Below are 21,754 nucleotides of genomic sequence, written 5' to 3'. Positions count from 1 at the left end.
ACAGCTTCATCCACTTTCTACCATGAATAAACATTTTTAAACCATGGACTACCTCTTGTCATTGGGGCCCACCATGGGGAACCATGGAGAAGGCCTTCAACTACCTAATCTCCCACCGAGGACCTCTCTGTGTTCCAGCCATGAAAACCACCCACTCAAGTGAGCTAGCTGAGCCAGCCATGACCCAGCCAAGAAAGTTGCTGTGACCAAGAGTCTCATTTCCCCAAGGGGCACTACTGGAGCCCATCTTCTCTCCCTCCCCCCCTTCAGCTAAGGGTTGATCCAGCTTTTACACCCTTCCTTGGCTTCTCAGTGGTGCCTGGGAGCCCAAGGGCTGAGATCAGTCTCCTGCTGCCTCCTGGCCCAGGGATCCCCAACCCAAGAGCTCCACCCCTGCAGGGTCTCAGACTGTTCTCTCCACCCCAGAGCAGAGTCACAGCTTCCCACAGCCTAGCATCCACCTGAAGTGGCTGGAGTAAACTCGGTCAACTTACTGTGCTTCTGACCCCTGAGCCACAGCTCTAGACGCCTGGGGTGGCAGACATGGGGGACCCACAATTCAGCCCAACAGGACCCATGCCCATGAGTGTGTGCTACAGCCCCACAATCTAACAAAACAGTACCAACTTTGTGGAAACAAGGAAAATTTACTCTATCATCAGACATAGTAATCAATAGAAAGAAGCCCTGAAAAGACAGAACTGATACAGTTTGTGGACAAAAACTTGACTACTCTAAATATTGAAAAACATAATGTAATGAAACAAATGGAAAATATAAAATACACAAATTGAACTTATGAACAAAAGTAGAATATCTGAAACTAAAAAAATATACTAGATACACTTACTCAAAAATCATGAGATAGCCTGGAATACACTCAGTGATAAAAGACTACAAAGTGTGAGAGGAGTACATGCCTTTTCTAAATTTATGTAGGGTTTAAGTTTATGAAATAACAAGATAAATACTAGAAAAAAGGTAACTGGTAATCTGTCATAAAAAGAGCCTTCAAAATGCATACAAAGGTAAGCGAGAGAACAATAAAGAAAAGGTGAATTTTTATAATAGAAGGTGAAATAATGTATTGTCATCAAACCTGAAGTCTAAAGAATAATGGACGTTTGTGAGGTTGAACTGTGTACGGTTGCAAATGGCCCGTAGAAAGGGTCTCAGAGTGCCAGAGATGGTGACAATGCATGCAATACAAAAACACTCTTTTGCTTTATTAATAAATTCATGGGCAACTGTTTGAAGCAAAAATAACAACGTTTTTAAAGTTTATGAAAGAATTAGATGAGTATCAAGGAACTGGATGACTATTACACTTACAATTTAAATAAGTTGTATATTTTTGAAGACAGACTGTGATACACTCATGATGAATATTTTAAACCATAGAGCTCCTACTTAATTTTTTAAAGGGACAGGAGTTATGCTGGAATAGCAAAGTGGTAGTAGCACATTCTTTCTAATGTTCATGACCTCACTATCCCCAAAAGGTTGGTTAGGTTTCTAGTAAGCCATGGTTTGCTCCTGTTGAGTGGGCATTAAATCCAATTAGACAGCTATTGGTTACCACTGGTATGAGGCCCTCTTACTCCACATAAATAGTCCTTGGCTTTCCTTACTACATTCTAAATCCTATACCCAGAGATAAGTGTTCCTTCTACCCATCATCAAAGAGGCCTCTTTTAAAGCAAAAGGAGACAATCACAGAAAACCACAACTGGGCACAATGCATAAAATCAATGGATCATGGGAAGCCCAGCGCCAGCAGATATATCTATACCACAGTTCCTGCATGAATGGCTCAGGAAACATTTTGGAAGAGGAAGCAGAAATATTTTAAGAGACAGAAAGTATTCTGTGAAACATCTCTCATAGAAATGGCTGCATAAACAAGGCCAGAACAGTGGACATGTTATGGTGGAAGGAGAAAAATTTCACAGAGTCCCACTTCTAGACAAAGACCTACAGGCAAGTAACGACTGTTGGGAAAAGGAAAGATTGTCTTTTCCAGGATGAGTCTTCTTATTGGTTTTTAAATGAAGAGTGGTAATCCTTGTGACGACACACATAAAAGAAACATCAGGTTACATTTATATATTTGTGCATATGCATATAAACGCATATATATATGTAACAATAATAAAAGAAAAAGAGACTATCAACTTGGGAATGAGGGGGACATGGGAGAGTGGAGGAAAAGTACCTAGGAGGGGCTGGAAGGAAGAAAAGAGAGAAGTGGTGTCATTCTATTTCAATTAAAATATTTTAAAGGAAGAAAAAAATGATCAAGCCATCAGTTATGGTAAAATGTAATCATGAAACAATCCAAATTTAGGTAAAATTTAAAAAAATAAATAATGGAGCCACTCTCGTACCCATTCACACAAGTAATTAAATTTTGACCACTAAATGGAAAGGCAAAGCCCACTTAGTTGGATCAGAATAGGTTAATAGATCAGTGAAATTTAGTAGTAATAAGAAATGAAAAAAATAGGGTCTGCCTTAGTCAGTGTTCTAGTGCTGTGAGGAGACACCATGACCACAGCAACTCTTATAAAAGAAAGCATCTGATTGGGACGTGCTTGCTGCTTCAGAGCTTTAACTCCATTGTCATCATGGTGGGGAGCATGGTGGCACACAGGCAGACATGGTGCCGAAGATGTAGCTGGGAGTTCTACATCTAGAGCTGCAGGCAGCGGGAAGAGAGCCACTGGGCCTGGCCTGGGCTTCTGACCCTCAAAGCCAACTCCTAGTGATACAAGACCACGCCTCCTAATCTTTTCAAATAGTGCCACTCCATGGTGACTAAGCATTCACATATATGAGCCTATGGGAGCCATTCTCATTTAAACCACCACGTGGTCAGGGGGCACTTGGCTGGGGAGAGAGGGAAGGTAATACTGAGGAAAAGGACAGGAGGGGGGATAAAAAAACACTAAAAATGTTTTTAGAAGACATAGGGAATTATTTTATTTTACTCTTACTTTAAATTATATATAAGCACACACACACACACACACACACACACACACACACACACACACACACACACCTGAAAAACAACATAGGCTATTGCCATTGCCTTTTGCTGCCTCCCAAAGTTAAAGGTAACACCATACTGCTGACGACTCTACCCAGTTGAACCCAGGAATGGAGCGACTGAGCTAGAACTAACCTGAAAGCCTCTCTAGATCTCATATATGGGAAGGAACTATGCAAACTAACAAGGAAGGAAAGCAATCCATAGTTCTACCAAGCTGGAAAGCCTACAAATACCAACAGCGCTCAGAACACCAAGCTGTCCCAAAAGGCGCAATTGTGGCATTTATATCCTGGGGGTAACCAACCACCAATGGGTATTTAATTGGACTTAGGGGTCAGAGGTGATTCATGTCTAACACTGTGAACCAGGCATACTACACATAGTGGGTGAGACCATGGATTCTAGAGAGCCTACTACTGCTACTTCCCTAAATTAGAACAATTCCTCACTTTATCCTCAATACTTGATTCCGTATGCACCTATGAATGGAGTTCTCAATCCTCATCAAAGAGGCTTCAGTAGATGGAGACTGCTATAGAAAGGTATAACTGGTTAACATACAGAGAACAACAGACTGTGGGTACCTACCCCAGTGGACATATCTGAAACAGAACCCTCACCCTCTTGAGCCTAAGAGAACACGGTGGAAGAGGTGGAAGAAACGCTGTAACAGGCAGAAGACCAGGCCTTCTGCTGTACAACACTGCCTTTTTGCCTATCACGGGAAAACTTTTACCCATGAAATCTCAGCAATACGACTGCCTTAAACATGTACCAAAAAAATGACATGCCAACAGGGATGAGGGAAATCTCACAAGGCACCACCCTCAAATGAAGGACTATAGGCAATTAATGGATGGTAGGGGAGGGAAAGAGGAATTTCTCCAGAGACAGGGCCCCTTGGTCAGTTATCCAGTCCCATTTTGTCAGCCTTAAACACATATACATATGAGCAAAACTAAACATACTTAACAGGTTATGTTTATTAACTTTTATCTGTATATAAATGTGTTATGTATGGATTTGTGTATATGGATGTATGCATATATGTATGGATAATATTAAAGAATAAGAGGCCATGAGTTTGAAAAGGAAGGGATGGGGGCACACCGGGGTAGTTGGAAATGGGAGAAATGATATAAACACAGCACCCATACATGATATTCTTAGTAAATAAATAAATTTATAAAAATTTTAAGATTTTAAATAGAAAGACATAAATAATTTGAACACAAAAGCTCAGATTATACACTGTTTCAACAAGACGCAAACTAAGGGTGAATGCTGTGTATGAATATATTGTATAAATATATTTTCAGAAGAAGGAATATTAACCCACATATTCAGAGAAATTTCATGGTGGTGTAAAATAGGGCAATTTGTCAAGAAGACATAAAACCTCAAGCATAAGGGAATTATTAACAGTTTTGTGATTCATGAGGTAAAAATTGAAAGAGCTCAAAGGAAAGATTAAACAGTCTATAAGATTCACTCGGACATTGCTTTCAATGACTAACAGACCAAATAAGACACAAAATGAAAAGAATATAATAGATTTGAAGCTGGGTGTGTTGTTGTGTGTCGGTAGCCCCAGCTGTTCAGAAAGCTGAGAGGAAGTGTGTGTAGGCTCAGGAGCTCCAGAAGAGCCTGGCCAACACAGCACGATCAATAAACAAACCAACTTCAACACCATTGTCAACCAAATCGACTTCACAAGACTTGTAGAACACAAAAGATACACATTTTCAACAGCATACAAAACATCCACTATGAAACAAGTCAAGATACATAAAAGTGCCTAAATTATGTAGAATATTTTGTTTTATAGAAAACAAGTCAATAACAAAGATGTTTGGAATAACCTTCAAATAATAAGAAAGTCACACATTTGAAAACCAGCTGTAAGTTTTTTTAAAAAAACCATTTAAAAGTAGTGTATTATTAACTAAAAAACAAGGCAGTGCCAAACATCTTTGGCCAAATTCTAGTTTAAGAAAAAAAAAATATTAAGCTGAAAATAGGCAAAGGTAAAGATATCAGGATTATAGGTCTCTGGGAAAGGGAGTGAGTGACAGTGCCTAAGGCTTCCTATGGGATAATAAACATATTCTGAAAAACACAACGATTACTTGAGGCCATAGCACCCCGAAGGTATGTAGCTCTGTCTGATCTCAGAAGCTAAGCAGGGTTGGGTCTGGCTGACTGAACCAATGAGGCTGAGTTGGACATTTAAAATGGTTACATTCATGTGTTATGTGAACCTTGCCTTAAACAAAATAAGAATAAATAAGTGACATAGAAGCAGATTTAAATATTGAAAAAATAAAATCCATAGTTAGTTCCTTAAAACAATTAAAGCAAAAAAAAATAAATAAATAAAAATAAAAATAAAAATAAAAACCCTAGCCAGAGTGACGAAGATCAGAGGAAAAGACTCAAATCACTAGTATCAAAGATGAGAGGAGTCCTGGGTGAGCAAACTGGCTTGGAAGATAAAGACACCTGTTCCTAAGCGTTCCGTGGTGGATGCTTTCTGCAAGCTGTCCTGACTTCCAAATGTGTGCTACGTCACACACCCACTCATACACACAGGCACACTCACACACACAAACAAAGAAATGTACAGAACAAGACTGAAAAATAAGACTATTATCATAGATTCTATAGGCATTAAAAGAATAGTGAGCATATATTTTTAGTAGTCTGATGTAAATCTGTTTAAAAGGAGGCATGTTGCTTGAGAGGCACAAGTTATCAACGCCCACGGAAAACCACACAATCTGAAGAGCTGGGTGTCTAAGGAAACTGAATTCAGTTTTAATCATTTCTTTACAACTCCACACTTAGATGACTTTGCTCCTATGCCTGCTGAGCCAAACCAAACATTTACTAAAGAAATGCAACTCATTCCATTCAACACATTTCAGAACCTAGGAATGGAGAAAAACAAAACAAAACAGCAACAACAAGAAAACATCTCCAACTCACTCTAGGATTCCTAGGCTAAGGCTGACACTGGAACTATGCAGATGCCGATAACAGATAACAAAGATGTTTCTTACAGATATCAGCAGCTAAAATCTTAAACAGATACACTAGTACACTGAATCCAGCGAAGTGTGTTCGAAGACAATGGGTTAAGCTCAGTTTAATTAAGGGATTCAAGGTTACATTAACTTTGAAAAAAAGAAGCATGTGCTTAATCATATTAATGGGCTAAAAGAGAACAGGATTCTCTCAACCAATATGAATAAAAACAGTTGCCGGACAGTGGTGGCACACGCCTTTAATCCCAGCACTTGGGAGGCAGAGGCAGGTGGATTTCTGAGTTTGAGGCCAGCCTGGTCTACAGAGTGAGTTCCAGGACAGCCAGGGCTACACAGAGGAACCCTGTTTCCAATAAACCAAACCAAACCAAACCAAACCAAACCAAGCCAAGCCAAGCCAAGCCAAGCCAAGCCAAGCCAAGCCAAGCCAAGCCAAGCCAAGCCAAACCAAACCAACCTTGCTGCCAACCTTGTAGAGGGTACTTTCTGCACACTACTGGAAAGGCAAAGTAATCAGCTGTCACTCTCACCCAGGTACAAATGCTGTGACTAAAACAGTGATCTGCCTGTAAGAGACACTGCAGCAATAGAGAGAGGTGAGAGTCACAAGTTAAAGTGAGAAACCACTATGCACCTAATAGGGTTGCTAAAACCACAATAAGCATGGGGTGGTGGTCCATACTTGTAAGCCCAGCATTCAAGAGACTGAGGCAGAAGGATCACAAGCTTGAGAATCTGTCCCAAAAAAACCAAAAAGGAAAGAAAAAGCTATCATTTTGCCATCAAATGACATCCTTAAAGAGCAAAAGGAGAGTGGAAACAAATGAGTAGTCTTGGGCTAACTTAGGTCCCAGAGAATCTTCTAATCAAAATACCCAGGGAGTCCTGGCTCACGTTATATGCCCAAATGCTCACTTTTGATATCAGAAAACCATCCCCGAGAACAGCACTCTGATTTTTGTGAAGAGTGAGTTTTTGTAGTGTGTGTATGACTATCAACCTTAAGTTAATTTTTCACAATAGCTTCTGAACATTTTTTAGTAAGATTTTTAAAAACACACCAATTCCAAGTGTCAGTTGTCATTTACTAGGAAATGCAAATGATTTTCTAACAGTTTGTTAACAAGCACATCTCATCTGCAGGAAGTTTGCAAGATAAAGAACAGCATTTCTCTAACATCTGTTTCTAATGTTGGGAATTGCCTAATGGTTGCAATTTGGATACTTACCAAGTCTCAGAAAGCTTAACTTGTCCTTTATTTAAGTATATGTTAAGTATTAGGTTTGGGGGGAAATGCTGAAATATGAAATAAATATTATTACTTTATTTAAATATTTCAAATGTTAAGACTTTAAGTATTTCAAAACTAATTAAATTATAAGCTAGTTATTAAGAATAACTGCAAATCACAATGTTTACATGGTGATACTTCAACATCACCAGAAATATGAAACACTCTTTGTAGTCAAAGGGGCACGATCACAAAATAACAAAAGAGAAGAGTAGGGCTTGTTTTGAGAGCTTGTCCTTGAATTTATAAAAATTCCACGTGATAGGTAACATCTGTGGGTATTCTGGAAGGATGGCTCAGACGTTCTCAACAGCTGTAAGTGTCAGTAACTAGCTCTGCTTTACAAAACTCACAAGGTGTACCTGTGCTGTTCATCAAAATGATGCCAGGAAACCTGCTCCAGCAGGTATCCTGTCCATTCTAGGTAGGGCTTCTCTCTTTCACTCTTCAAATAAAATCAAGCTTTTAGGGGAACAGAGAAAGATAGGAGAGCATGCCGAATTAAGGTAAAATTAGGCACCCAGCCAGGGAGTGTGAGAAAAAGGAAAAAAGAATAAAAGCCAAACAATACAGTTTCAAAAAAAGAAAAAGAAAAAAGAAAAAAAAAAACCCTATCAGAAGATTCAATACTGATTTGTTAAAATGTGCCGGGTTTCTGTCATGAAGGGTTGTCCAACACTTAAGGGGGAATGAATGTTGAGACAGGAAAAGAAGTTTTTCAGCAAAGTCCCTGAGACAGTGTGTTCTGTCCAACACTGTGATATAATAGTCTTGTTTCCGGTGCCTGTGATAAAATATACTGACAAAAGTAACTTAAGGGAGAAAAGGTTGTTTTAAGCTCACAGTTACAGGTTATTGTCCACTATGGCAGTGACGTCAGAGCAGCAGGAGCTGACAGGATCTGGTCATGTTATGTCAGAGTCAGGAGGAAAGAACAATGAATGCATGCACACCAAGGCTCAGCTGGCTTTCTTGACTCATACACAGTTCAAGACCCTCTGACCTGGGAAGGATGCCCCACCCCATAGAAGGTGGGTCTTCCCTGCTGTAATCATGATGACATCCCTACATGCTCAAAGGCCTTCTCCCAAGAGAGTCTAGGTTTTGAAAGTTGACAGCTCTGACCGACCATCAGAGGACTGAAACCACAGTGGGGTCCCATTCTAGCTTGGTCACTTAGTGCTGTGGTACTTCAAGGATGATGTTGATGTATGTGTCGTGGTTACCTCATCTCTATAGTGCACCACCTATGGTGTCTACTCCATAGATTGTAGATCCATCTGTACTTTGCTTTAAAGTCTGAATTTGATAAAATCTATGATTTTATAATTATATTTTATACTTGAATACTCCAAACGACCAGAAATTTAGACTTAAGTGGATATGTAGGAATATGTTTAATCTCCTAAACCATACACATTAGTAACTATATACATGGAGGTTTCCAAGAAATATTCAATAATTCTAAAAACAGCTACTTCTGTGCTAAATAAAAGGTTTACTGTATGTAGCTCATGATTGCAGGGATATTAGCCTGTAGACCTGTGTGACAAGGCAGAGTCATGATGGTAGGATCTTAGCCTGGAGGCTGCTCACCCAGGGCAAAGAGATGAATAGGCCCAAATAAAAGGCTACACCAAGAGGTTTCTATTTGCCTTGGGTGGCGTCACTTTCCGTGCGTGTACTTTTGATGGCCTGTAAATCATGGTATTACTGGGCTCTGAGATGCTCAGGCCCATTATTTAGTACTTTAAGAGATTCTTTTATTTATACACAATGACAAGTTAGAGCTTTTAGTTTCTGAATCTATCGATTATATGACCGTCTTCCATATAAAGGCATCATTAAATACTGAGACTCATCTTGCCAAGGTAACCAAAGTCACCAAAAGGTGGATGAACTCCAGGCTTGCCAGGTATGTATTTCCCCTCTCAGAACTTCCACATCGAAATAAAAGTTCTACATATTGTTCCTATAAACTCAGAGCCCAAAGGGAAACATGCTTATTTTGACACAAATCTCACCTCTGCTCACTTCACACAGCTCGCAGATGAGAAATTCACCTTTCCTGTCCTGGAGCTCAGCCCACAGTGGCCTGAGAACCTTTAACCTGTAAAAGTCTCCATGATGGCTAACGTAGTGGGAAATGCCCAGGCCTGCACGGTATATAAAAGTGAGTCTGTGAGAGTGTTTCCACAAATGATTTCATCATAATGGCTCTAGCCTAGTGGGTAGTATAATCCTTTGAATTCAAACTTCGAATAGATTATTGGGAGAACAGAGAACCTCATGCCAACTGCCATGTAGGGAGGAAGTGGGTGGCAGGGGCTGCATTTTGGGGGTATATTCAGGTTTTTTCTCTTCCTGCATTTACTACGCTGTGCTCTTTGCCCTGGGTGAGCAGCCCCCAGCCTATGATCCCACCGCCATGACTCTGCCTTATCACCTAGGACTTCCGACTAATATCCCTGCAACCATGAGCTACAGTAAACCTTTTGTCTCCTCCTTTCAAGTTACTGTGTCAGCCATTTTGCCACAGCAACAAGAAGACGTTCCAAACTGAACAGGTACCGCCCACACAGGGCAACCAGAAAAAAATGAGGCTGAAGTTTACACTGCATCGTCATTCTCCGGTAGCGGGACAAGGGACAACTGGTTAGTTAGAAGAGCCATCACCACCACACAATGTTTGATTGTGACCAGTTTTATTTTCAACGACATTGTTGGGTACTTTATGGCAAAGCAAAGTTCATTCGACATTTTCTTTTGCATATTAAAAAACTCCCAAGCAGTACTTTTATACAGAACATCTTCCCAATAGTAACCAAGCTCAGAGATGATAAAGTGTAGCTGCAAGGCAAGAACAACGAAGCACAGCCCACTGTCTTGCTGCTCATGGTTTTTGTTTTGTTTTACTTAGTTTTCATTTTTGAACTACTGGTTATATGTTGAGGAAACAACTCTTCAGCTAAAGGAATGAACACAAACTGCAGAAACATTCAATCCTGAGTCCCTCATGTGGCCTTTATGTCTAAGAGATTTTAGGCACAGCTACTGATTTTAAAAATTTAGCTTCCGGTTTTTGGTATATGATTATTAAAGAGTTCTCAAAAGTATAAAAGCTACTCCATCTAAAACACAGTGACTTCACACAGCCACTGCATCTGATATGCACAATGTAGTTGTTCTGTCCTAGACATCACGTGGTCTGAGGAGGAAGGATGGATGGTCCTCAACAAGGCTCATCTAAGGACTGATACAGAAGTTAAAAAGGACACACACCTTTGACATATTGAAGAGGTAATCATTTAAGATTATACAGTCTAGATAAAAGATTGTATATCTTCAATTACTTCATTTCACTAAAATGTGGCTTGAAAAAACACGGACTCCTGGATTATATAGCATTCCGTTAGCGTGGCTGTTCAGTACCTTGTTTTATTTTTGGTATATCTGCATATTGCATCCGGAGTTACAAATTGCCCACAGTGCTTTCTGCCTCATTCAAGTATAATAAAAGTAGAAATTTATAGAAGCTCTAAGGCTAAACAAACTATACATCATACAAACAATTAATTTACAGTCAAAAAGTATTGGCAATGCCCTTTATAAGCCTCAACAAAGACTCATCACAAAGGATATCATAATCTACATACATGGTTATCACATAAATATACCGTTTAGATTCATGTGCTGCACAGTAGCTGTTAAACGAACACAGATAGAACCAGCACTCTGTACCGCAAACACTTCTGTGAAAGTAACAGTATTGTCAATACTAATCAAATGAACATGATTTTTCTTATTGCATATTTATTGTGGCTGAGGCAGTTAGTTATGATACAATAATGCAATCTCCACAATTATTTTAAATAAACAAGAACACTTCTGCTAACAACAGAGAGAGAGAGAGAGAGTAATTTTTTTCTCTGAAGTCACATAGAACATTGCTACATACAGTTTTAGGCAAATACTGAAAGACATGACCTTAAGGCATCTGCGAGAAAAGCAGATGTGCATATTTATATAAACTAAACAATGCAAGAAAAATATTGCACAGAATCCTATGTTTCAAAATAAAATATTTCTGTCTCAATATACATAATTCCCTATTTTATAAACAAATCATAACATCCACTGGCTACTGGAAAGCCTTTCCAGTCCTTGAAGCTTTTAAAACAGACACTAATAGAACTCTGGGCTCAAGGTGGGAAAAGGCTCGAGAGAACAGGCTTGCTTAAGAAATGACTACCTACATTAAGAGACGCTTGGGGAGGTCCTCCATTTAGGGCTTCCTTTTCCATTTTGAATTTTTATTCTGATGTTCAAGTATCTTCTCAGATTGAAGACCCATTGACACCCAAGAGTGGAGTTCTCAGAAGACAGTTTACTCATAAAAGTGATGAACTTGTTCTGGGAATCTGAGCAGAGAATGGATGGCTGTTGATCGCAAGAATGTCCAGTCGGTTGCTGTTGACCAGGAATCTTCCCTTTAACCAACAGCTACTTCCTGGGCATTTCTGGGTCACACCATTAGATATCAGCATAGGAGCTTAAGAACAGTCACACCTTTAGCTAAGAAGGATAAAGCTACCTAGAAAATGTTGTTACCAATTTTTTTTTTAATGTAAAATCTGGACTCCCATCAACACGACTAGGTTCTTCCTTTATATACCCTAAGTTACTCCTGAACTGGGGGAAGTGGCCATCAATACTACGGAGGGAAGATGTCATGTCGTGTGGATGGTCAAAGCAAGGACTCAGCCAAGCAGTGCCTCTAAATCTGTCCTTTAAGGTGGGATCTTAGCAGCCTTCTAGTGGCTCACATAATTACTAAAAGAGTTAATGATTCTGTAGTTAGAGCATACTTTAATACAGCAGCTGTTCTTAAAAAGCATCTCTTGGTGTTGACTCCTGAGTGAGTACCATCTAAGCAAATACATCCTTACTGTATTTAATTATTATTATCATTATTAATTATTATTTTAACACCTGCAGTTCCCTTTTCCCTTTTAATGGAGTCCTCAGAGCTGGGTAACTGTCTCTTCCCATACTCTTACATCCTTAATTATTATACCTTGCTCCTGACTGGTACAGAAAGTCAATAAATATTTCCTCAGTGAAGGAGTTACTAACTTTGAATTGGAAAAGTAAGCATGCCATAATCTGATATGTAAGATAGGCTAGACTAGGTAATCACCCCTGTATTTAACTTGGCAACATCTTCACTTTAACAAAACTGCAGCTCCGACATTTGTCCTTCTATCTTTAGCCCCTGACCCGCCAAGCCTGAGAGACTCAAGACAAGTCACAGCTCAGGGTTCAGTTTAGAGGCGTAGAAAGCACACGATGCGGGAGCCAGAGCTGTGAGTTATTCAAGTGCCTTGTAGGGCAGAAGCAGCTTCCCTGAAATATTTATTTTGGGAACTCCAGTTTGCTGGCGCTCAGTGTCTAAAATGACAGTGCAAGCAGAAACACTTATTTTCAATAGCAGGGGACTTTACATTGGGTTTGGTTTGGACAAAGCCAAAAATACTAACTCCCCCCCCCCTTTTTTTAAAATAAATTTCAGAACTCACCTATGGTCTCTTACTTTTTCTACTATTTCCATCATAATACTGGGAAGCCTCCTTTAAAAGCTGACTTCAAATACTCAAGGTTTTAATGGTGTGAAGCACCCACTGGCTTCCAGTTTTCTAGACATTTAAGAATAATGTGTATAATTTTGGTTTTTCTTTTTAACATGAAGTAGCTGTTTTGCTTGTTACAGTAAGGCACAGATCACTTAAGTGGCTTAAGACCTTATTTGTGAGTGGATAAATGTTTCCTAATAGCCTAGTGTTACAGTGGTGCATCTCACAAGCTGACTCAAAGCAAGAGAACCATGAACCTGTGGCCTGTGAGGAAGTGGACTGGAAGCCAGTGTTTTAAGCTGTAGTCAGGATGGTCTCATTTTTTTGGACAATGAATTCTGACGTGAAAACAGAAACCTCACTTGAAAAATGGCATTAAAAGCCTCTCCATTCTGTTAGGGAATCCTGTGGGCATGCTTGCTCAGCAGTGTGCCTACCACGCTAACTTCTCTGCCCACTGAAATCAGCTCTTCCAGTGTGTGGCTTTCCTGTTATTTCAGTAAATTGGGACTAATGAAGAACACATACAGGCAAAATCTCACAACCTTGCATATTATTATTATGTAAAAATAAGGATTAAATAAACCCTTCTAGAACGACCCCATTCTCATACAGACAAGCTCCATCGTCCACTGCAAACAAGGGAATCATTACCTCAGGTAAGACTACCTATTTATATTTTGGAATGCGGTTTTTAAAAATGACCTGTGTAAATATTTTAAGGACTATGTTAAACAAATCTCTTAAAATTCTAGGTAAAATTATATCCCTTAAGTAAATGCTTTAGAATATGGCCTTATTGGAGTTCTTTAATGGTTTTGCAACCTTTTTTTTTTTTTTTTTTTTTTTAAACAAAAAAAGACAGTTTTTGAAAAGCAATCATCACATCTGAGGATATATAGACTAGAAACATGGCATGTTCAGACAAACGACCTGCACACCTAGCATGACGTGCTTTCAGATGTGCTCCAAAGCTAAACAGTAATTGTGAGAGAGGCAGGTTCCATGAAGAATTACAAGGGACTAATCTGATACTTCTCTGCCCTAAATAATTCTCTGTGCCTACCCTCCCTCTCTTCTTTCCCTCCGTTCCTCCTGCTTGCCTGCACAGAAAAGGTGTGGGAACACATTCAGAGCAGAGAACCCCAGCTGGTGTTCAAAGTCAACATGACATGGCATATGCTTGCACCCCTTTAGACACTGTGAAAATGGCACTTTTCTTCTGTGATCTTCTCCCTCAAACCTATAACCTTGTGTAATAATGAGAAAAATATGACATACATTACAGGAGCTGGACATCTCATCAATATTCCTGAAAACTTCAAGGCCATCAAACTAAGAAAGTGAGGCGCCAGGGTGAGGAGGAACCCCAGCCGACAGGATCATAGAAGGTAATCTAGAACTCTGAGGGGACAAGGGGACAAAAAGGGGGCAGCAGGGAACAACCAGAGCTCTGAATACCATGCGGTGAGTCAACAATATGGCAAATGCAGCATACTAACACAGGATGCGAAACAACAGCAGAGACAGGGCCAGGGCAATCTTTGCATTTTCCTATAAATCTAGAACATTTACAATACAAAGTTAATTATTTAAAAAAGAAACACAAGGTAAGGCTATGAGCATCTTCACAGCACGTCAGTTACAAGAGGAACAGGACAAAGGCCTATCTGGACTCTGCAGGGCATTTGGCTTTCTGGAGGTGGACCAAAGTTAACATGTGCATGAGATCAAACATTGTCTGAGGGGCTTCCTTGTAAGCAGAAGCTTTTAACTTCACATTGTAATTCAGCACTTAATAGAGTTCACCGAAAGGTAAATATACACATTCACGTTGTTTGGAAAACATGGCTACATGTCTTTATAAAAAGCAAATTATTTCCGCTAGAGTGCATTTAAACCTGTAAAGAACAGCGAGCTTAATTCATGGTAGAAAAAGGCATTATTGCTCTGCAGGACACGATAACTCCTCTTTCAAGCTTTGTATGTGGCATCACACGTTATATGTATGCTTAACATAACTGGAAGATTAAGGCAATTAGTGGGTTAACAGGTTCATCAGTGTCAGGCTATTTCTGATCAGTTTTGACATCTTGATCAGTTCATGCTCAGCCAGATTAGTACAGTATCTACTGGCTATATGTAGGGTTTATATATATGCACACTTAGTTTAAATAAAATGAACAGCATTAAGCACCAAATACTGGGAAAGCTTAAGTTCAAAACACACTTTCAGCCTATTTACAAATTAGTACCTGATTTAACAGCACAGTAGAATTCATTTTATGTTGGGAAACCAATGGGTAATATAGATCCATGAGATGAACAGACAGGGAAACCAACTGAACAGCAGTTAAGGGTTGCCATTCCTACCAGTGACTCTCCTTACTGTTCCCATCAAAGGGAAGTAATTCCACAGGTCTCTGGAGAAGCCAAGAGGCAAGCAACTGACCCTCTACTGGTACCTTAAGTTTGGTTTTCACTTCTGCTTTCTTCTGAAATGCTTAAACCTTGTTGGAAGTCACATGACATGTGACACAATGACACTACTTCTTGGAGAAGTCCAACGTCTTTTAAAGGCTTCTTATCCTCTTTCCCAGCTTTCTCCCAGGGAACAAAAGTAGACTGGCGGCTCCCGGGGCCAAGTACCAGCAGATCCTCTGAAGGCTGACTTAGTGTTTGCTTCACTTCTGGTTTTCCTTTATTCGTTTGGGAAGCTTCAAGGTTAGCTGGCTGGAAACCCAATCCTGAAGTAGAAGCTGGCTTTTCCACCATAGTAGGGCCACTTATACTGTCAGCACATAGGGGCTTCTCATTGTTCTCCTCTTTCAGCATAAATAGAGAATCTGTCAACCCACTGGAGGAAACTCGTTTCCTGGGGGATGGAGGGAGGTGCTTGCCATGGAGGGCGCTGTCATCCTGCCCCAGATTCCACTCTCCCTGATCACCAGAAGCACACAGTAGGGCCAGGTTATTCTCACTGGGAGCGTTGGACTTGTTCTGGGAAGAGAAATAACAACTTCAGAATACTTACAGTAAAATTACAGTGATTCGTTAGTAACTTGGTATCTGCTTTAAAAGCAAGGTTCCAAGTTTCTTCAGGGACCTGAGTCCCACTCCAGGGGTAGGGGAACACTGACTGAATTTTGAAAGTTCCTGCCTGCCCCATGAAGAGGAATGAAGGGGTGTGGGGTGGGGACCACAAATTCTAGTTTCCATGCATTTAGACTTTCACCTGCCGCGGTCCAATCTACACCGAACTTTTGGTTCTCCTGTCAGAATGAGGTCCCACTTCACATAATTCTACCGCAAGGTTTTTTTTTAAGCACTTAATTTAGTTTATTTAAAACTAGTCACTTTTCAAACAAGAAAATACAAACAAAAAGATTTTAAGACATATTACAGTATTTCTTTAAAGCTCAGGAATTTCTATAAAAATAGGAATATTTCACATAAAAATGTTTTCACAAGGATGAATATTAAATTAAACAATGATATGCCTGGAAAGGAGCATTGCCTGGTAACACCAGGGCAGTGACTACTGCAGCAGTTTTGGTCACAAAAATAATCCATAAGAATTACACTTATTACCATAGTTTGAAGTTTTTGTACCTACCTAGAGGTAAAATGCATCTATAAACTAAGTTTATTTATCTGCTTGGGCAACCACAACAAGGGCAAGAGTGTCTCCATTAACTCTGTAAGTTAAGCTCAACTAACCGTAGGTTTGTAATCAATGTCATCCATGGATCTGAAGAAATCCAGGCTCTTTGCAGGTGCCAGCTTTCCTTGGTCAGAGCTGTGTGTGCTCAGCGTGTCCAGGATCTCACCCAGTAAGTCCATCTCACCCGAGTGAGGCGCCTTCACCTGGGCTTCAACAGAGTCATCACTTTCGTAGAAACAAACTGATGTTTCTTCACCATCTTCAGAAGATATCCTGAAAGGAGACACAAGGTAGAGAGAGCAGTCAGCACAGGCTGGGTCTCAACTCCCTCGATATATGTTAGCAAAGCAAAAAAGTCACAACTGAAGGGGAGGGTCATGCTCACTTTTAATCCCAGCAGCCTAGAGGCTGAGGCAGGAGGATTGCACATGTGAGGCTGGTCTGGGTTATAGAAAGAAAACAGGAAAAGGGGAGGGAAAGGGTTAAGAGGGGGAAAGGAAAGGGGATTAGAGGAAGAAAAGTGGGAAGGAGCGGAGAGGAAAACAGGAGACAGGGAGAAAAGGAAGAAATGCGAAAACAGAGAGGAGAGGGTTGAAGGACAGGCAGGGACAGAAGACAGAAATAAAAATTAGTCTATAGTCAAGTCTCTACAGTTATGTATACAGCTATTTTAAATACTGAAAAACTTAAGTACACACATTAAGAGCAAATAAACACAAAGTCATGGCTCAGTAATCTGAAGCCGGACTTTCCATCAGTCTCATGCTGTATGATTGGGGGATTTCCTAGAAAAATTATATTGAACACTTAGAAAGTTTTCAACATTCCAAGTACACTCTTCATATTTTATATGGTTGTCCTTTTCTTATTTTATTTGTTTTACAGAAGAATAAGTATTTTCCTATGCAGACAGGTTTATTTCATATGTAGAATGTCCATTTTATTACTATGTAACTTTAAATTGCTAAAAAAATGAAGTTTCTACAATTTTTCATACTTTGTATCAAGTAACAGTTGCAAATCTCCTTCCTGTGATGGTACCCTCACCTCAAGCCCTCCCTGGGCTCAGGCCGACTGACTGATACCACTGTCCCTATTCCACCTGTTCCTTTCAGTGTCGGGTGAGAACCTGACCTCGTGTTCATCTGTGCCATTGTGTTCACTCCGTGGACACCTGTGTAGGTAACTCTGCTTCCCAAGAACATGACACTTCAAGTCTATCATGACCCGCCCCTGTCCCAAGCCTCATTCCGCACAGTGGTGCAAGGAGTGCCATTTCTGTTTGTTGATGAAGACTGTGAGGGAGCAGACACCAAGCCACGAGATAGGGTCTCGCAGTGCTGGACTCACTTGCTTGCCCGGTCAGTGTCATCGTCATCATCATCCAGCGGACCATCAAGGCTCTTATGAGGCCTTTTCAAGTGTGCCTGGAAAGAAACATTGACAATAAGTTGAGTTACTGATTTGAAATACGTTTCTTTAATAATTTTAAAGGAACAATGTGATTTTTAAAGAAATACTTAGAAATATATTTTCAAAGCTTTGAATGTCATCCACTAACCTGACAACTTAAAAAAGAAAAACAGAACAAAGCAGCATTTAAAACAGAATCAACACTTTCTAGCTTCGCAAGTAATAACGAAATAGATTCACATGTGGACAGTCACACCACACAGCAACAATGCAACTATCACATTTTTAAAAGAACCATCAAGAGTTGCCAATTTCATTACCCTATCACATCTCCCACAAGTCCTAAGTGCTTTAGAGAGTGCTTTCAATTCTAAATGTGTGTGTGTGTGTGTGTGTGTGTGTGTGTGTGTGTGTGTGTGTGTAATACATATATAAAACTAGGTGGTTTATAACACTGCAGAAATGTAGACTCTGGTTCTCCAGTGGTTCTGGAGTTTGGGGGGCCAAATTCTTGCATTTGTAACATTTTTAGATGCTCTTGGTGCTGGATCTGAGGAACCCACTTTCAAGAACAAGATCTTAAAAGTAACGATGTATCATTTGTACCTGACAATACTATATTATGTATTCCATAGATGTTCTAAAATGTAAAATGTTCATGTTGACTGACTAACTTGTTTGTACGAGATTCCATTTCACAACATGCATTCCACAGATGACAACTTGTGTGAGTTGGTGCTGACCTTCTACTATGTAGGTTTTTGAAACTGAACTCAGATCATCAGGCTTGGCAGTAAGTACCTTTACCTGCTCAGCTGTCTTGCCAGTCCTAGTATGTATTTTTAACAAATACTTGGTGTTAAAGATTTATTTTATCTTACGTGTATGAGTGTTTATTTGTATGTATGTGTGTGTACCACTGCATACCTGGTACCTGCAGAGGCCAGAGGAGAGTGTCAGATCCCTGAAACTGGACTTACAAACTGTTGTGAGCCTCCACAAAGTTTCAGAGACACGTCCTCCATGACGGGCTTTTGGCTGCTGAAACCATCTTTGTAGCTCCAAGATGTCTTTTTATCACAATTTAAAAACAGTGAACATCTATAAATTACCAATTACCTTTAATCTTTTACACCATATAGACTATATCCATACATTTTATTTGTGGGTCAGAATTACACAGGTCAGTGCTGCCTGTGGTTGCCATGTCCCCAGTCTCCTGGGACACTCTCCATTGTCCCCTTTCCTTTGTGCCAGCCATGACTTAAAACATGGTATTCCACCCTCATTTCCTGAAAGCTGGCAGTTTATGTGGTGGCCCAGATTCCATTTCCAGCTGACTGACATTTGTTTCTTGGAAGTGTAAGTCATGGTGCTGATGTGAGTCTTTATTGTGCACACCGGCAGGCATGTGATATTCAGTTTTGCTAACACAGTTCTGGGTGTGGCTTGCCTAATCACTCACTTCAACTTACTTCAATTTTTCACCTGACGGTTCCATTCACCTGTCATACCACTGGCAGGTCCATTTTTCATTAGCATTATTATTTTATAGTGTGTTCCTTTTTTTATTTGTTAGCATTTTATTTTAAAACTTTACTATTTAGCACTATATTAAAATACAATACAGACAAAAAAGCATAGAAGTTGTTGATGTGCTCTTTTATTTCCAAGAGTAATGAGTCACTGCCCCAGTAGTCTCTAAACTGATGACAATGTGAGGTTAATTTTAATATTGTCATCGCTTGTATATATTTACTACATTTCAAACCATATTCATTCATTCAAAGATATTCTATCTTTGAATTTTGACTTAAAAAGTGCTTGTCTTCAAGATACACATCTTAAGAAAGTCATAGGTTAAAAGATACACTGTTAGGTTTTTCCTTGAAAATAATTCAGTACAGGTGACTGGCCTTGAGCTCATCACTGACATAGCTACAGCTATATACAGAACATCTGAACATTTCTAAAATGTTCCCTTTATTATTACACATGCTTCACTGTTTCAATATAAGGTTTACAATTTTTAAATCATCTGCCTTTTACCTACTGAAGCAGGCCCATGTCTTCTCTGACATAAACTCAGAAAAGAACTTTGGATTTTCCAATGGATAATGGCATTCAGAGGTGAAAACTTGGCGTCACAATGCTCAGTATTGAGTACCATACTTCTGGGTGGGAAACTTTAACCTTGAATTTGCCCTTGGCCACATCCCCCTAAAGGAGGAACTGCCTGTCTCCCCACCCACATAGTTTCAGTTAGTTGTACTACAGAATAAATGTCTCTGGGACCTCTAGAACTGTCCCACCTGCTCATTCTTTGGTACCAATGTTCTTAAGGTGAAGCATCAAGGGACACACACAGAATAAGCACTTGTGACCTGTGACTGAAATGTGTAACAAGTTCCTCATGAGTCTGATGATTAGGAAGTGCTGAGGGGCTAAGACCATGCCAGTTTGCCATATAAACCGAAGTGTCTTCAGTTGGACAAAAGTTCTCAGAATTATCTAGGAACAAAACTATCAACCACAACAATAGTTGTAGGAGGGAAAATTAATCCTACTCTCTTTTCCCAAAACAAGAACAAGAACAACAAAACCAAAAAAACAAATGAATTCGATGTTGTACTATTATTGCAATGAAGTCTACATGTGCTTAGTATGGTTGCCATGTGCAACTTTCTAATCAACAATTAAAATTTAAAACAAAATAAGTAAACTGTGAAGAAATGAAGATTTGGTTAGCTTGGTTGCTGTTTGTTAATACCATCACTGTTTAAGAAGTCAAGAATATTAAGCAAAGTTACAACCAGAGATGCTGGGTAATTTGTCCAAGTCACATACAGCAAGCAAAACAGGAACAGCAACAACAGAGGAAGTGCCATCATCACTGGTTGATGAAGATCCTGGTTGCTCCAAGATGCTTTCATCCTGTAGCTGTTTGCCTGATCACAGACGTCACAGATTTCACCCAAACTATTCTTTGCAAAATCTATATAATACTTACGTCATGAAAAGAACTTCATCAGAAAAATCTGAGTGTTATTTCACACTTCCTACCTGCACAGGCCTCTATCAACATTCATAGAGATGCTACTAAACAGTGTACTTTATAAGAGATATTCATAAAAGAATTTTAGAAACACATAAAACCAACTAATAGTCACTTTTCTTTTTGTAGATGTTAACCTACATCCAGTGAAGACACTGGAACTATTGCTGGCATCTGCACTGTGGGCTGCCTGTGCTTCTTGCTATTTGTGTGGTGTCCCCTGGACTGTTGGTTGTCTCATCTCATTGTTGCCTTCATTTCTTCATGAGACAGCAAACCTTGACTGTCAACTTGACACATGTGGGAAGAAGAAACAGAAAAATTGCCTTCTTCACATTAGCCTGTGGGCATGTCTAAGGGGGCAGTTTCTTAATTGTTAATTGATGCAGGAGGCTCTGTTCATGCCACCCATGGGCAGGTGGACTTGGGCAGTGTAAGAAAGGTAACTGAATGCATGCCTGGGAACTGAATGCATGGGAACCAGTCAGTAAGCAGCATCCTCCGTGATTCTGCTTCAGGCTCCTGACTGAACTCATGCCTTGGCTTCTGCTGTGATAGATTGTTACCTGTAAGTGGAAATAACCCATTTGCTCCC

The 21,754-nt window shown here is 39.8% G+C and overlaps 1 protein-coding gene across 3 annotated transcripts in view; it reads right to left on the bottom strand.

The window, feature by feature from the left end:
- Positions 1-14,559: 14,559 nt before the first annotated feature.
- Dennd1b (DENN domain containing 1B) overlaps positions 14,560-21,754 on the bottom strand; it is a 191,756-nt gene continuing 184,561 nt past the window's right edge. For 2 of the 3 annotated variants that reach the window (XM_034513152.2, XM_076941283.1), the window contains 3 exons: positions 18,042-18,118; positions 16,748-16,964; positions 15,352-16,027 (listed from right to left, as the gene is read on the bottom strand). In XM_034513152.2, the coding sequence (XP_034369043.1) occupies positions 15,494-16,027; positions 16,748-16,964; positions 18,042-18,118 (828 nt within the window). In that variant the 3' untranslated portion in view covers positions 15,352-15,493. Of the gene's footprint in view, positions 16,028-16,747; positions 16,965-18,041; positions 18,119-21,754 lie in introns of all 3 variants that reach the window. The other variant, XM_034513153.2, reaches the window with a different exon arrangement.

This window comes from Arvicanthis niloticus, chromosome 10 (genome assembly GCF_011762505.2).
Source record: "Arvicanthis niloticus isolate mArvNil1 chromosome 10, mArvNil1.pat.X, whole genome shotgun sequence".
In the NCBI taxonomy this organism is placed as follows: Eukaryota; Metazoa; Chordata; class Mammalia; order Rodentia; family Muridae; genus Arvicanthis; species Arvicanthis niloticus.
The sequence above is the reverse complement of the archived record's forward strand: the minus strand, read 5'-3'. Positions and strand labels throughout refer to the sequence as shown.